The 16741-nt window shown below is 40.8% G+C and overlaps 1 protein-coding gene across 2 annotated transcripts in view; it reads left to right on the top strand.

The window, feature by feature from the left end:
* Klf12 (KLF transcription factor 12) overlaps positions 1-16741 on the top strand; it is a 426606-nt gene that overhangs the window by 352396 nt on the left and 57469 nt on the right. For both annotated transcript variants that reach the window (XM_026398090.2, XM_077792866.1), the window contains exon 6: positions 3496-3558. In XM_026398090.2, coding sequence (XP_026253875.1) covers positions 3496-3558 — 63 coding nt within the window. The remainder of the gene's footprint in view (positions 1-3495; positions 3559-16741) is intronic.

Raw genomic sequence — 16741 nt, 5'->3', positions numbered from 1 at the left:
CCACTGGCAGCACAGTACAGTATCACCACAAACATGTGAGTAGTGCATTATGCTCTGACATCAAAATGGTTGTGATGTCACTAAACAGGAATTTTTCAGTTCCATTGTGATCTTTACACACAGTCCATCATTGACTGAAGCCTTGTTATGTGGCACCTGACTGTATTTTCTCCATTTGTACAGATAAGGAAACTGAGGCCCAGACAGGTCAAGTGACTTGCCCAGCCCAAATAACACTGTTGGTCAAGGTAGAGCTGGGCTTCGATCCCAGGAAGTCTGTTACATAGTTTGCACTCTTAACCACTTCCTCCCAGCTCTACCTGGAGTGGCAGGATTAGGTTTAAGTTGCCACAGACTTGAGAATCAGGTGTTTTGATGTTCATACTCCAAGGGAAGAGCCATTTTTATATTTTGACATGTAAAAACTTTTAGACACTTAGCAAGAGAGCTAGATGTTGCAGATGAGTAAGTGTATATTAATAGGATAATTTGTACCCCTGCCCTTAATGGTATGACTTGTCTGCTGTTTAATGCAAATCAAGTGTAATCATTTCCATCTGAAGTGAACTATCAGTAGAGCACTTTGTAGGATCCAGTATGTCACAGGACAACCAAGGTCTCCCTTGTCTTCTGCCTGGTGTTCTTTCTTTGCATATCCAGTGGTTAGTCCTAAGGCCTGAAACCCTTAGTTACAGAACAAAGTGGCTTTAGCAGTAAGGGAGCCTGTGTGAGGCTGAGAGAAGAATAATGAACATTCCCTGCAAGCTTCCTGCCTGGATGCAGGTGCAAGAATCAGGAGGTCATGAATAATGCATGACATGCAGATTAGGTGGTGGTTTCTCCTACTGGGGTTTTGACTTTTTCTACCTGCCTGGCTGCTATATGTGGCAAGAAGGCAGACCATAGCAAAACATGGCACAATTTAAAGACTGAGCTTTACAAAGCCTTTGCATATCCTTTTGAGAAAATAAATTAGCTGAAATGCATGCCTTGAGGTCTCTCCTTTTTTGGATGAAGTAAATTCCAGGTTATTAATGTGCTCCTTTTGAGGAGGAAAATCTTTCCTGATTCATCTTTCTAACTTAAGAAACCTTAGAATCATTTGGTCATATACCCACAATCAGAAATTCTTTTCCTAAGCCTTTTCTAAGGGATTCTTTTCCTAAGACTACTAAGCCAGCATAAAAAAAAAAAAAAAAAAAAAATTATCCATTTATGGTACTTGATCTATGATGAATGAAATCTTTCTAAAAGATGCAAACACCTAGAGAAAATTCTGGTAACAGATCAAACATCATTTTTCTCCACCAATGTATGCAATAAGCAGCATCAGTAAGAGACTGCTTCCATCTCCAAACTTCAACTGGTAGAATCTACCATGATGAAACAAAACAATTTCCTTGTGCTTTTAGGGTTAAGGAGGGAGTAATTAAAGCAGTAAAAGTTTGAAGGAAAGGGTGAATTAAAGAACTGTAAGTACTTGGGCCTGATTCATTCTTGAAACCATTATTAACAGGACTCTCACACCTTAGGGAGAGTATAGGTGAAGTTCAAGAGGGTTTCCAGCATTTTCCCTTGGGTCAGTGGGCTTTATCTGGGGAGAAATTGTTTTGGCTCAGATGTCCATTTGGGGGATTATATTTCAGCAGTCAGAAAGAAGAGTAGTTTTGTTACCTTTTGTGTAAGTCTTATGCATTTTTATTACACAGTGTGTCTGTCTGTCTGTCTGCCTGCCCTCCCCCCCACACACACACACACCCCCCACTGCTCTCCCCCCTTGGGGTGGTAGAATATGAGCTGGCTCTCATTTCTAGCTGAGTCTGTCATTTCCGCTAGGCCCCAGTTTGGCAGGGTGCCAATACCAACAGGTGATCCTTGTAGCTGCAAAACAGCAGGAAGTGGGCTGTGCTTGAATGAGGCAGCTCACCAGAGGGGCTGTCTGGCCTCCCTCCATCTTTCTGCATAATTAACACCCCCTCCCCCCATGCAGAGCAGAAAATCTGTGTTGAGCAGCTCAGCTGCACCAGCCACAGAGAAGCCTGCGAGGAAAAGAATGTTAATAAGGGATGTTGGAAGAAATCAGCCTTCTGAGTGCAAAGCGCAGTCTGACTGGGGGGCGGGGGCTGGGTTAGGGAAAGACTGCCTTTGGCCTTGGGAGGGGCTGGAACTGTAGTGTTTTAATAGTACAGTGATTTCCACTTGCTAAGCAGCCAGGAGGAACTGGGGTTCTGATGGGGCTTGGTGGTTCTAAGAGGACTTTCAGACCAGTTTTAAAATCCCTGTTTGCTTTCTTTCATGTCTTGTCAATGAAAGCAATGTTTGAAGCTTAAAGACGGAAGACAGTAGAAACTAAAATATCTCACAAATCCTAAGAAAAGTGGGACAAAGCAGGGAGTTGGTGGCAGGGACACTGGAAGGGTAGCATGTCCTTTTGCCAGTTGAGGTCCAGCAGCTGCTCCCTTGGGGGTGATACCTGAGAGCTCTGAGCTCCAACCACACAGGACCCCAGCACCAGACACTGGTGGATCCTTGCATTCTGCACTTCTATCTTGGCTAAAGTTTGGAAGTGACTGTGCCTTCCTCACAGCCCAGCTGTAGAGCATCACTTCCAAAAAGTTTTTCTTCTACAAACACTTGTCTCACCCTTCCTTCCTCACCCATTCCCACAGTTTCTGCTCTTAGACATTTGCATAATGTTATCTTGCTTTCCAGGATTTCAAATATAGAAGTCCACTGAAAGAGTGGGCACTTGACTGCCTCTTTGTCCCTATTTGTGTGTGTGTGTGGTGCTGAGGATTGAACCCTGGCCTTTGCACGTGCTAGGCTACCACTCTACCCCCGAGCCTAACCTTTTATTGTCTAACTGTGCACTCCTCCTGGAAACAGTATCTATAAGAGGGCTGTTGAGGGCTGGCACACGATTTTTTTTTTTTTTTTTTAGGAGTGGAGGAGGTGCAGTTGCTGAGAATTGAACCCAGGGGTGTTTTACCATGAGCTATATGCCCAGCCCTTTTTGAGACAGGGTCTCACTAAGTTGCTTAGGGCCTCAGTAAATTATTGAGCTTTGAACTTGTGAACCTTCTACTTCAGCCTCCCAAGTCACTGGGATTACAGGCATGCACCACTGTGTCCAGCAAGGCACCCACTAAAGTCTACCCACTCTTACACCTGGCCAGGATTAGATTTTCAGTGACTGTTATGGAATGAATGAGTACCTGAGTTCATTAAAGTTTGATGGACCTACTTTGGGAGCTTCCCAGTGAACATTGTGGCAAGCCCTGATTATTTGGGATCCCTAAAAAGGGAAAAGAAGGCTTTTAGGTCTTCAGGCCCAGGAATTTATTTGCATCCATTTACTAGCAAATTCTACAGGGTAGTGTATGAAGCAAACCTAGAAGAGATTATTTATAAAAATAGATGTGGTGTGTTTTTTCCCCCCAAATGCAATCAGTAATGTACATTTTCAGTGAGTGTATTATTCTTATTTGCCCACAGGGTACATCCGTCCCCAGTCTCAAGGGTCCGGGGAAATCGAATGAATAATCAGAAGTTTGCTTGGTGAGTATGCAGTCTAGCTGATCCATTTGTTAAGTCCTATGAGGAGTTTTAATAGGATGGTGTTAAAGTCAAAAAGATGATTCCTGATGTTCTAGACAATACATTGCTACCAGTTGAAGGGTATAGTATGCCTTTCATCTGAAAAGATATAAATAAACATTGATACAATTCCTTTCTAGCCCAAACTCTTCACATAGCAAAAACTCTTTGAGTGCAGTATTTTTTCCTAACAGATATGACTTCATTTCCCAGGACTATCCAATTGTTACCTTTAAAAAGAATGTTTTCTTTCTTTAGTAAGATTTAGTCAGCAACCTAGATTTTTCTCAGGTACTAACTTCAGTTTCTCATGAGGATTTTCACAGTTAGGTATTTAGTCTATCATATTAATTTTAGTGATTACTATTTTGGTGATTCTCCCTCCCACCGGCCTTAGCTTTAAATATCTAGGAATTTTTTTTTTTTTTCTAATTGGAGGAATACCAAGAATCTTTTAAATTGGCAAATTATGTCTTGAATAAACATATAAATGGAATTTATGAAAAGTTATTTTACCACAAAATATTGATTTTTGATTCTGTAAAGGGGTAAAGGCTTTCACAAATGTTAACACATAAAAGAAAGAAAATAATGTTGGTTCAAAATGTTGTGTTTGCTTACATTTCTCCAGCCACAAACTCACCTTTCAACATATACTGTATCATAAAAAGGAAGAGGAAAGAAACAAAAAAGAAAGAGTTGAACTGTGTAGGATATTGCTTCAAAGGTGAATGGAAATTCACAGATCTCCATTTTTCCTTCCTTGGATTTGCTTAGAGTGGCATTTTGATTAGAAACTCTGGCTTTTTTTTTTTTTTTAAGTGTAGGAAGATGATTACCAAAGATTGAGCTTCCAAATTAATTTTATTCCTAAATCAGGGTTATTTTTAGTCACAAAATAATGACACTTTGAATCTGAATGGTACCTAATCAACTCTCCTCCCTTCCCCCATTAAATCTAATTAACCCTCACAATAGCTTGGTGATGTTGTCAAATATTATGCTTTTTTTCTTCATAGAGAGGGAAATGGAGCACAGAGAAGAAAGCCATTTGCTTACACACTGCACAAAAGCTGTGGTATCCTTCCTGGTCTCTCACAATCCCTGAAGTGTATTGTTCCCTGACAAACCTAGAAAACAGAGGGAACCATGCAGGTGGTTATTACCTGAATGCAAAAGAAGAAATCAGTTCCCCCTTTCCTTGCATGGAGTTTATGTTCTTTCTCAGTCCAAGGCGCATGGTCCTAAAGCAACTTCATGGCATACAGAGTATGAGACCCTCAAGTGAGCCACAAGAGCCAAGGGAGGAGAACAGAATTGTCAGTTTTGAAATCCAGTTTCTCCAACTTGGTTCTCAATGGTCAAATTGAAAGTCTGAGTACATAAATCTTCCTCCCTTTTCCTTTCTGGACGACTTGAGTCGTGATAACTGGCTCCTACATAATTCACAGCATATGAGTTTAAATTACGTTTATCTCCAGAGAAGTAATTCATGAAAACAAAATGACTTTTACTGTTAACCTGGAGAAAATTCGACTTTTATTTATTCAGCAACATTTATTCACAGTCCCAGTCACTGTTAAAAGCACTAAATTAGAAAGATAAATAAAATGTGCTTTCTACCCTCAAGGGGTTGTGTATGAGAGAGAGAACATGGAAAGGGGAGACCCATCAAGCCTTGTGTGTTCATCCCTTCCCTTGGTGTATGTATTGACGTCATACACACATTACTCGATGTGCATATGATCTATAATACAAAATGGATAATTCTCTAAGAAGATGTATTTCTAGTATAGTGTTCAAAGGGAGAACTTATCAACTCGATTTATGACCAGTTTGAGAGTGGAGAGTAGGGGAAATCTCTTCCTTCATTTATATGGATAATATAGAGACTGTCATAAAATCCATCCCAGAGAAGAAAAGCTTTCTTTGAAGACCTAGAATTAGTAAGGAAGCAAAGAGTTGAGCTTGTGCCTCCTTTGTAGATTGAAATGGACATACAAAGTCCTGGAGACATTTCTGAATTGATGATAGCATGGCCATACTGGGTTTAAATATGTTTACTTCAGTGGGTCAGGAGTTAAAATTTCTATGTTAAAATTTCTATGATATATACTACCCTGAATCTTCCTTGGGCAAATACTATGAGACTGGTATATGGAATAAATCACCCGGCCAAGAAGAAGCCCTTGAATCACCCAGCATCTTCTTCTAGTGTGGTGATAAACATTTGGTAATTCTCTGTGAAATATTGGCCGTGAAAAAAATCGAAAACTTTAAATACCCATCTAGCAATAGAGAGGAAGGGAAAGAGATAGTTGATGTCTTCAAAATAGGAGTGTGGGATAATATATAGAATTAGATGTCAAGTTCATCACTAGCTTAGCTCTGGCTTTAGTTAGATCCTTAAACACTATTTTGTGAGTTAGGAGCCATGGTTCTTTGAAGGTGGGGAGCAAACGCTCCACTCAGTGCAAAAAAAATATTATTCATCACATAAGCAATTAGAATTTGGTGAAAGATAAAAAGACTTGAGGTAATGAATGACATTGGGTTGGTTCTGAAAGTCAATGACCGTGGTTGATAGCTACCAAGCCAGTGTTGATTATTGAGTAAAGAGAGTTTAAAACTGTAAGTAGTGTTTTCCTCTGCACAGTGTTGATAAAGGTGGCATCCATTGGCCTCTTGAATGTGGCAGCCTTTCCTTTGTAGCTGGAGAAATGTGTGGACAAGAATGTCTGTTCAAGGCAAACAAAATCTGCTGGAACAGAAAGAATGTGCTCACAGTGTATGCATCCAGGGAAGAGTAAGCACCAGGGCTTAAAGAATCCATGACAGACATCAGGATGCAGGACCACGTGCTGACTCCCAGGAATTAAAGGATGCCCATAAGACCTTGTTGCAGTGTGTATCAGCACCCCAATAAGGACTATAAGATCATCATACAACTCATTTAATATAGAATTAGTCAAAGATAGCAGGCCAGTCCAGATATAAACTCTGCCTATCAGAATGTCTTTTGCCTCAATGCCACCATGTTAATAGGGGTCTTTTGCTGATTTGAGGATTGAGGACCCTCGGGTTCAGCCATGTGGACCTCTTTGTGTATTGGTCCTCACTCCTCTTTCCTTCAATATTGGCCACAAGTACAGGTAACCACACCTTCCTCTGTCCAGTAACTGCCATAAGAGAAAAAAATTTTTTTTTCTTTCTATACATTTTATGTTCATTGGCTAAAACCCTACAAATTAGACTGACAAAAGACAGATTAATAAAAGTAAAGAGAGGTTTGTTAATATATGCATCACATATCACCAGCTGGCCGGTCTGGCAATATGAACTGGGTTCAAAGGAGGTGGCTGTATCCATAACTATGAGAATGGTGAAGAAACCACGCAGCTCACAAACATAAGTTTTAAAGACAGGACAGTTCAGTGACCCCAAGGGTCAGCTCCAGCGCTGCAAGGAATAAGAAAGCGAGCGTACCCCGAACCCCAGCTTTTATTTAGGGGAAAGATATTCGAGAAAGTTCCACCCAGATAAGGCAAGGGCTTGGGTTTCCAAGGATGGAGTCTTGGTGATGCCTTGTGGTCAGCAGGTTGATTGACATCTTGGGAAGCCACACCCATCTCAGGTGCTGTGTGGGACCACAGGCAGAGCCAGAGGAAAGGCACACAGGTGTCATGTGTTGCACAGCCCAAGAAGCACATAATGCCAGTCTAGTCCCTCATACACTCAAATACACATAGCTCACACACACACACAGCCCATGAGTGGCTTGAGACAATCACGTGTGCATTGGTTAGAACCTAGGCTTATGAAGCATCTTAACAAAAGAACAATAACTTCTTTAGAGAAGGAACACAACTGGATGGCAAATTATGGGAAGGTAAATAGACAGGATAAACTAATGGGAGATAAAGGCTGGTTAGTAAGATGGTTGTATGGATTTCTCTGATGCCATCCCTGGGTCCATATGGAAAGTTGTCTCTTGAGATTAGGAGCCATCCTGCCCTTCCTGATAGAAAGAGGGAAAGGGGAGGGTGTTTCTTGTGTCTGCTTTTGTGAGTTGCCTTCAGCACATAATAATTCTATGTCAAACTGGCATATTTGGGCTTCATACTCTGCCCTTCTCCATGTGAACCCTTGTTTAGAGCATTTGCTACACTTTCTTGCTCTGTTTGGAGCAAATGAGCAAAATTCCTTATTAGAGAGTTAAATGTGAAGATCAAATTGTTCTTTGCAGATCTTTTGGCTTAAAGCTATTATATTCTGATATCCAATCCACAGGAAAGTGACTGTTTCCAAGTTACGTGTGTCCTTTTCTTATCAAAGATATGATAGAGATCTGGAATCTGTTCTTCAGTGTGTAGGTATAGGCTCGAACAGGACAGGGAGAGGCTTGCTGGGAATTACCTGTGAACTGGACATTGAAGTCAATTTGAGTCTCCAAAAATTTCCAGGATCAGTGTGAGTGTCCCGAAGACATGCTTAGCTGAGTGTTCATCCTGAGCTTCTCACCTGCCGCAGTCTTGGCTGGGCACAAGATCACAAGCCACTCACAGCTTTGTAAATTCAAACAGCAATTCTTTATTCCCGAACTCACACCGGCCTCCACACACGTTCTGGGGAAACCCCAGTTCTGCCGCACAATTCTCGTCCCAAATACTTTCTGAATTCCACGAGAACTCAACTGGAACTCAGGCAGCAGGAACGCCCTATTCCCAGCAGCAATAACCTTAAACCTGGAACTTCCCTAAACCCAAATTGTCTTAAACGGGGATACTTCCTAAAACCTGCAGGATACACCTTAAACCTGGATCCACCCTGGTCCTTGAGCAGGGTCACCTTTCTCAAAGACACATGCAATGTCACAGCAAATTTCCATTTAACATGGGGTACGCTGGCAAGGAAATTTCGATGCGTCATTCCTACTTGGCAATGGCCCTCAGTACTCACCCCTTCCTCCCTCCTCTGTGCTTCCTGTTCCACCTGCTCAATTCCTACGGTTTTAAAGAAGTTGGGCATGTATCCTTGTTTGATGATGGTAGTGGTGGTGGTTTTTGAATGTGTCCCCAAAACATCAGCCAAGGGCTGTTACGTAACATTGGTGGTGGGTGTAACTTGAGAGAGTTTTTTATGGGCTCTTTTGATGATGACATAGACAATAAAGCATCTCTGTTTATTAATAGAAATTGTCATCAGTAAAATAGAAGTAATTTTCTCTAACCAATTGAATGCTGTTGCCACCAGTCTGTTATATGATTTATTTCCTACTGACATGCCTGAGATTTTTATGTAGCCATATACACAAAACAGTTCCAGTTTTAATAGAGTCTCTATGCAAATGATGATACATTCTGGATGTGAATTGCATTTAACATTTGGATGTGTGAACATTTTGTGTCACAAATTTTTCAGAGGGCAAAAAGAACCTTTTCACAATTTGAGGTTTTAATGTTGGAGATATAGTTCTATAATGAACTTAAATATTTATATACACACAGTTACAAATGTTATATGGAATATTTTTGAGGAATATCAGCAGCAATTCATGGAATTTTTGCCATTAAAGTAACATGCTCTCTTTTTTAAACTTTTTTTTTCCCCATAGTAGATGATGGCACTGAATTTGTTGCTATCAGAAAGCTAATATAGGGCATTTCCAAATTGATAGTTTCTGAGATGTAAGGATCACAAATTCAGATCAGCCTCATTACTTTACACACGTAGAAAAGGAAGCCCCCAGACAAAAATGTAACACGTCAAACTTGGGCATAAATCCAAGTCCCTACACACCTGTCCAATAGTCTTTCCACCAGGTGGTACTCATCTACCAGCATGGAGACCAAGAACAGATGAATGTTTAATTCATTGCAAGCTAAGCAGAAGGTTTTTTGCCTGTGTGGTTCCCATTAGAGTGACATGTAGGACAAGCAGGAGATTAGAACAGGCTTGGTGAAGACTTTGGTGCCCTCACCAACATGTGGCCTGCATTCTCTGCCAGAATATCCACCCACTGTCTTGCAGATCCTTGTGTACTCAATATTCATGATCATGTTCTTTTAATTACCAGAGTCTTCCACTGCCTTGCTTCTTGATGTATAGAACAGAAAATCGTGATATTACATGTGGACTTTAATATATGAAACTTACAGTTGAATGCCTAACCCATGTAGGTTTTGGGTTTTTTTGTTTTTGTTTTTTCTTTTGGTCTTGTTTTTAACATATACATATTGGAAAATCAATAGGAGGGGTTTGCCTTTAGGTTTTGATTGGAAGCTTGCTCCTTCTGATGTTTGATAGCATATTCTGAAAATGGGCCATTAATTGATGTTGGCATGAACCCATTCCCTGGATATGTACAAATTACAATAAAAGGAAGTGCCTCACTCGAAGCCATCTCCAAATTCACCTCCCTTCAAAAACCACATTCTTTATATTAAATATAACACAGTATCAGCTATTTAATTCTTTAATGGGTTCAACCAACTCCTTAAATTCAGTTTGATGACAGTTATATAGACTTTAAATTAGTGCTTCAGGGCTGAGAATGTGACTCAGTAGTGGAATACTTCTAGCATGCACAGTGCCCCAGGTTCAATCCCCAACACCACAAAAATAAAATAAATCCAAATGTTGTAGTGTTAATTTGTAACCCCACATGCTGGGCACAGTGGTGCACGCCAGTAATCCCAGTGACTCCTGAGCCTGAGGCAAGAGGATCACAAGTTCAAGGTCAGTCTCAGCAATTTATCCAGGTCCTAATCAACTTAGTAAGACTATTTCAAAATAAAAATAAAAAGGTCTGGGGATATAGCTCAGTGGTAAAGTACACCTGGGTTCAAACCCCAGTACCCCAAACAAACAAACAATTGAATAAACTTGTGGTCCATCTCAAATTGACCTTATGAAAGAACTTTGACCTAATTTTCTTAAATTTTTTGTGACCCAGAATTTCAGCAAAGACCTCTGTGATAAAAGTGGTTCACTTCCTGTTGGCATCAGCTGATTTTGTCTCTAGTATTGCTTTAGCCAAATAAAGATGATTCGGGAAAGAAAGTAGGTTATTTTTTTGTAATTGTTTACCTAATTATAGAATTAGGGCTGTAACATCATGCTGTGCATAAAGGTGACCACTTCTGAGACATTTTTCTTTTAAAAGTCCCCGAGTATTTTGTTTTTAGCAACCAGCAACTCAGAACAATATGAATGTTTTTTGGAAAACCTGGTAATAAACCTATTAGACAGGTCAGTAAATTCTTTGTTGATTTCTATTGGCATTTTCTCAGCATTGTAGTCAGGTGTAAGACTATCATGTCATGTGAACTAAGTATAGCATGACTGAGAGATATTAGTTCACAATTCAAATGACTTGTTTGCACCAGATGTGATGGCGCATGCCTGTAATCCCAGAGGCTCGGGAGGCTGAGGCAAGAGGATTTCAAGTTCAGAGCCAGCCTTAGCAATTCAATTCAGCAAGATCCTGAGCAACTCGGTGAGACCGTCTCTAAAGTATAGAAAGGGCTGGGGATGTGGCTCAGTGGTGAAGAGCCCCTGGATTCAATCCCTCGTACCAAAACAAACAAAAAAAAGACTTGTTTATAATCCTGGGATTTGTAGCATATTTGCATATAATTGTTACCTTTTAGGTTGGTTTTATACAGCAAAGGATACTTAAAATTTATACAATCTGGAATCATGATTTACTCTGGGAAAGTTCTTTTTACAGGGTTTTAAGTTGTGTAACATGGGTTATTGTCTATTGCAATCCCCTCCCACGCTGTTAAACTTGTTCAGATGTTAAACTTTAAAATATTGATCATGTTGTAAACCTGAAGAACATGTGGAATCATTAATATATTGTGCAGGACAATGTTGCCTGATTTCTTAGAAATGAAGAAATGTGTATCTATAATAGCACTAGTACCGGTCATGTTATAATTAACATATCACGTTAAAATGAAGAAAGATCTTATGATACGTGTGTGTGTATGTATGTGTGTATATACATACATATGTGTGTGTGTGTGTGTGTATCGAGAAGTTTGTTCTTTCATGGAATCATTCAGTAGGTGTATTTGGGCTAAAACATTGGCCATCCATTATGAAGTACAGATGATTCCTAAATATGTATTTGAAGGAATATGCTGAGAATACTGCTCAGGATTATAAATCTTAAGGTGTTGCACGTGGGAATGCTCAGTCTGCCAGCAGTTTTGTTTTGGTTTTCCTCTATCAGTTATTTGTGTAATGTCATCTTTCAAGCCATGGAAGTTTCTCTGTATACATATGTGGACAGTGTACTAGCAATTTTAAAGTCAAATATATTCTCCCTGTATTATAATGGTTGTCACCTGGTCACTAGTAATTATAAAATAAGACGGGTACCCTTGTAATTATTGTATTTCTTTTAATCCATTTTATAAGTGCAGTTGATAGTATGTTTATCAAAATACCTAAACCAACCCAGAATCAGACCAGGGTTGATCACAGCTACTTAAGTGCACGGTTGGAAGGCTGCCAAGTCTGATGGAGCCCCGTGTCCCCTTGTAGCCATTAACTCTAAATTATCATTTAGTTTAGTCTTCTTTATCAGATAGGGTTCCTTTGTTGGAAGTTAATGGAAACTGACTGAATCTGGCCAACTTAAGCAAAAGGTAGTCTTTCAGAAGGACGTAAGGCAAGTTATGGGGGCCAGAGAAAAGCTGAGGAACAGGGTCTTCGGCAGCACCGCATCCAGGAGAGCACCCAGAGTCTAGGGAGCAGGGCTAATAGGCTGGCACAGGCCTGGAGTGCCTCAGCTCCAACGCCTTCATGTCACCCACTGGAAAACGGGTATGGCCACATATGAGGGGTCCCGGTCATTCAGGCACCCAACCTCTGACCAAAGGAGATAGTCCTACTAAGGGCACCTGAGGAGGGAGTCATTTCCCAAAGGAAGAGGTTAGTACCAAAACATGATGGGGAAACACTCCTCATCCTAAACCAGCACCATCTGTTTATCCTTCTAGATGCTGTTGCTAAGGGCAGTAGGGACTTTAATGTCTTCCCTTTGCAGCAACAACTTTTTTTATAGTTTGGATAATTTATCATTAATAACTAAGATCAGTGGCTTCTCTTAGGTCTTACTCTTGATTATTGAAGAGCCTAAACTGAGGATGTTTAATCAGAAGAGACCCAGACCCCCTTCTCCTGGAAACTTGAAAGTGTTTGATCTTAATCACCTTGAACCTTCATTACTCCAGAGTCTGCCTTTCATCCACGTATTTTATAATGTGTTCTTTAAACCTAAACATACATAGTTCTTGTGATGACATATAAAATAGGCAGAAAGCAGAGCAACCACCTATGAAATGCATAAAACTTGTGTCGACAAGTTTGGGTTCTGGCATAAATCTGTCACTGATTCAAAATTACTTTTTTTTTTTTTAAATTACAGCTCTGGGAATCAAATTCAGGGCCTTACTCCCAGGCAAGTGCACTACTACTGGGCTACACTCCCAGCCCCTTAATTAACCTTTATGCCTCCTACACATCAGTAATTCTCTTTAAATGAATGAATGAATGATGTCTGACCCAAACTATTTAAATTGGGTCTTGGGAAGAGTGCCTAAGAGATAAAACTGTTCATAGTATCACCTTGGAAGAAAGTGCTTCATAAACCTTAGGTATTAGCTCACCATCAAATTTCAGCTTTACATAAAAGGAATCTCTTTACTACCACCTAGGTGATTCATTGACCCACCCAGCATTTATTACAGCCTCAAATGAGGCTGTAATTTACTTCAAGTCCCTGGGACCCTTGACTCTTTAACATCGTAGGATCCTGAGTCTGGGTGGGTTTAGGCTTGGACTGCAGCTCAGTATGTGAGGTAAATGTGTTTTCCAGAAGGGCTACATGTTACATCTAAGCAGAAACGATAGCTGTCCAATAAAGAGAAGCAGCCAGTTCCCCTCAGTTTCTGTGAAGGCTAAATAAAACTTCTCTAATGTGTGCAGAGCACCTTTATAAATGGACACATCAAGTTACATCCTGTGGAGAAGCAATGATTTAAATCACCCATAGGATTAAATTAATGTAATTGTAAAACAGAAATCTCTCTAGTTCCATCTATTTTCCCATTCCTCTACTCATGGCCTTTTTTTCCTCAGAAACCTAAATAAAAGGAAACATAGCATTTCTTAGTGTTTGCAGTTTGTAGGATTCGAGAAAGAAAATACTATTATTTATCACTTTTGGAATTATTTTGTGCTCTTTGAAGAACCCTGTAGTTTAACTGAAGAATGGACTGGTTTCTTACCGTGAAAGTGACTTACAGCAATCTTCCTCAAACTGTACTGGCTAGGAAGTATTTAATAATGAAAATTTTAAAAAAGGAAGTATGGAATTATATTGGTGGTAGGAAACAAAGGCCAAGGCAACCATGTTCAGAACAGAAGAAAGCTGCTGCCACCTACAGGTAAAAGTTGGTAAAACTTGAGCATGTGCTGTGAATACTGGGGAAATGGTCTTTAGAGTAGACTTTGTGATATGGTCCTAAAATTGAAATGGGCCAGGATGCCTTAGTCTCTAACTCTATCTGGGACTAGACTCTTTCTACCCTCTCTTGTCCTCTATTAGTGGGCACCAGTGTTTCCTGTGAGATTCTGGTGACCTGAGTGAGTTTTGCCATTTACTGATCATAGATCCTGTCATTGGAAGTTTTTCCTCTATTACAATCGCAAAACAATTTTTGGCAGGCCTGCATGGTCCTGGCAGGTAGAGAATGTCTTTTCCACACTCCAGGCTCCTGGCAGGTCTTTTCCAAATATTATCTTAGGAGCTCCTCCAGGACTACACATGTCATAAGATTGTGTGGCTAGCCGTGTGCAGTGGTGCACATCTGTAATCCTAGCTGCTTAGGAGGCTGAGGCAGGAGGATCGAAAGTTCAAAGCCAGTCTCAGCAAGAGTGAGGTGCTGAGCAACTCAGTGAGACCCTGTCTCTAAATGAAATAGGCCTGGGGATATGGTCAAGTTCCCCTGAGTTTTCCCTAGTACCAAAAAAAAAAAAAAAAAAAAAGATTGCGTGGCTAATGTTCTTTTTCCAGGGAGAGGGAAGAGGCAGGGGAAACCTGTGTGGTGAGGGCCCAAGAGTCCTGGGAACACGAGTAAGAGAACACTTTAAGCTTTGCTTAAATTATATTAAAACCTGAGCCAAATGGAGCACTCCAGAATAATATTGTTTGCCTCACTGTCATTTTTATTATTATGAATTGACTGTGCATAGCCCAAACTTTAAAAAGAGATTTTTTTCTAGACATTTTCTTAAGGAAAATCCATCCAAATTAAGACACCGAACCAGCTAGCCATCTTGTGGTGCCATGTTGGGCTTGCTGTTATCTTTTCAGGACGGCCATTCTGTGCCATCCTGGGGGGAGGTATTCACACTGTATTCTCTGTGAAGGGGGCCTCCAGCAGCAAGAGAGTAAACAGTTGGCGTGGAACGGTGGAAAAATCCAAGGAGAGTACTCGAGTTTGCATGTCTGCCTCTCTCTCTCCCAAATGGGAGACTTGATTGAATGTTGGTGATTGCTGGGATGGTTTTCAAGGGAAGAGGGCTTCAAGAAATACCAGAAGATTCCAGCAGTGCCTTTTAGCCAATGAGGATGGCAATTATACTGCTTCTTCACTTTAAGACGTTTCTGCCTTGGTAGAATGTACTAGCATAATCTCTTTTCTGCCTAGCAGCTATGTGGCCTTCACTTGCTTACCCTTTTTATTTTCTCTTAACCTGGATTTAATTTCTACCTACAGTTTAAGTGCTCAGATTCTATGTCATTTATAAACCTGGTCATCTTTGTGACAGAAATTCTTTTTTTTAATTCAATAGCATTAATATTCATGTTCATTCATTTGTTCCCTCGCAGTTACTGTGACTGGGCAATCCACATTGCTATAATCTGAGGATATTGTTTTTTTTTTTTTCTTTGTTTAGTTTAAACCCAGGGGGGCTCGACCACTGAGCCACATGCCCAAGACTTTTTATTTTTATTTAGAGACAGGGTCTCACTAAGTTGCTTAGGCCTCACTCAAAATCCTCCTGTCTCAGCCTCCCAAGCTGCTGGGATTACAGGGGTGTGCCACCACACCCGACAAGACTCTTGCTCTCCTGGGGCTTACCTTGAAGTTCAGTGAGATAGACAACCAGCAGGTGTCTGGAGTGGTAAGCATGCTGATGAAAATCTCCCAGGGACATGACTGGAGACCATGTGCAGATGCAAAAGCTGGGAGGCTGCAGGCAAGAAGGGGCCAGCTGAGGGAGGGTCCAGGGAAGCTACGCCATGTTCCAAAAACAACTCTAGCAAGGCCCTGAGATGGGAGGAGACAAGGGACATTCAAAGAACCAAAAAACAAAATAAGACAAGGTCAGAGGTTGGCAGGAATTGAAACATAGAGTGCACAGGGTCGGGGCGCTGGGAGTCATAGGACGATTTTGAGAGTGAAATGATTGGATTTCTATTTTTAAGGCTAATCTGGCTGCTCAGGGGGACGGGACTGTATGGAGGAGGCAGGGGAGTGAGTAGGAGGCTAGGGCTGTGCTTGAGCAGAAGGGTGGGGCCAGATTTCAATAGAGTGGCATTGGTAGAAAGAGGGAAGGGATGCAATGAGGACGTGTTCTGAAGGCATTGTCAGTCATTGCTTCTGGAAGGAATTGAAGGGACAGAGGAAAATCAGAGATGATTCCTTGTTTTAATGTGAGCAACTTGTGGTTCTGGATGGGGGACAGACAGAAAGGTTTTTCAGACAAAGAAAATCTGAAGATAAAACTTTTTGCCCACAAGCAACTGATGAGTCTAAAGAAGTGTAGTGATCCAGTCCACAGACCCACAGACAAGGCAGCGTGCCTGTGTCCCCAGGGGCAAAGGACTAGAAGTTTCATTCTCTTTCTTTCTAGTTCTTTGCCCTACCTCCATGTACGACATGTCAATAGCCCACTTTAAAATATGGGAGTGCTTCGTGAGCCACTTAACTGCAACTAAATAAATGGATCTTGGTACATGAGGGCCTCTTTTCCCAAAACATTAAATACCCTGGTCTCTTTCTTCCATGGAAAGATTTTAGCACTAAAAGAGCCATTGGATTTATTTGTTCATATCCCC

Source organism: Urocitellus parryii, chromosome 2 (assembly GCF_045843805.1).
Source record: "Urocitellus parryii isolate mUroPar1 chromosome 2, mUroPar1.hap1, whole genome shotgun sequence".
In the NCBI taxonomy this organism is placed as follows: Eukaryota; Metazoa; Chordata; class Mammalia; order Rodentia; family Sciuridae; genus Urocitellus; species Urocitellus parryii.
Note: the sequence above shows the minus strand (reverse complement) of the source record. Positions and strands in the feature narration are given on the sequence as shown.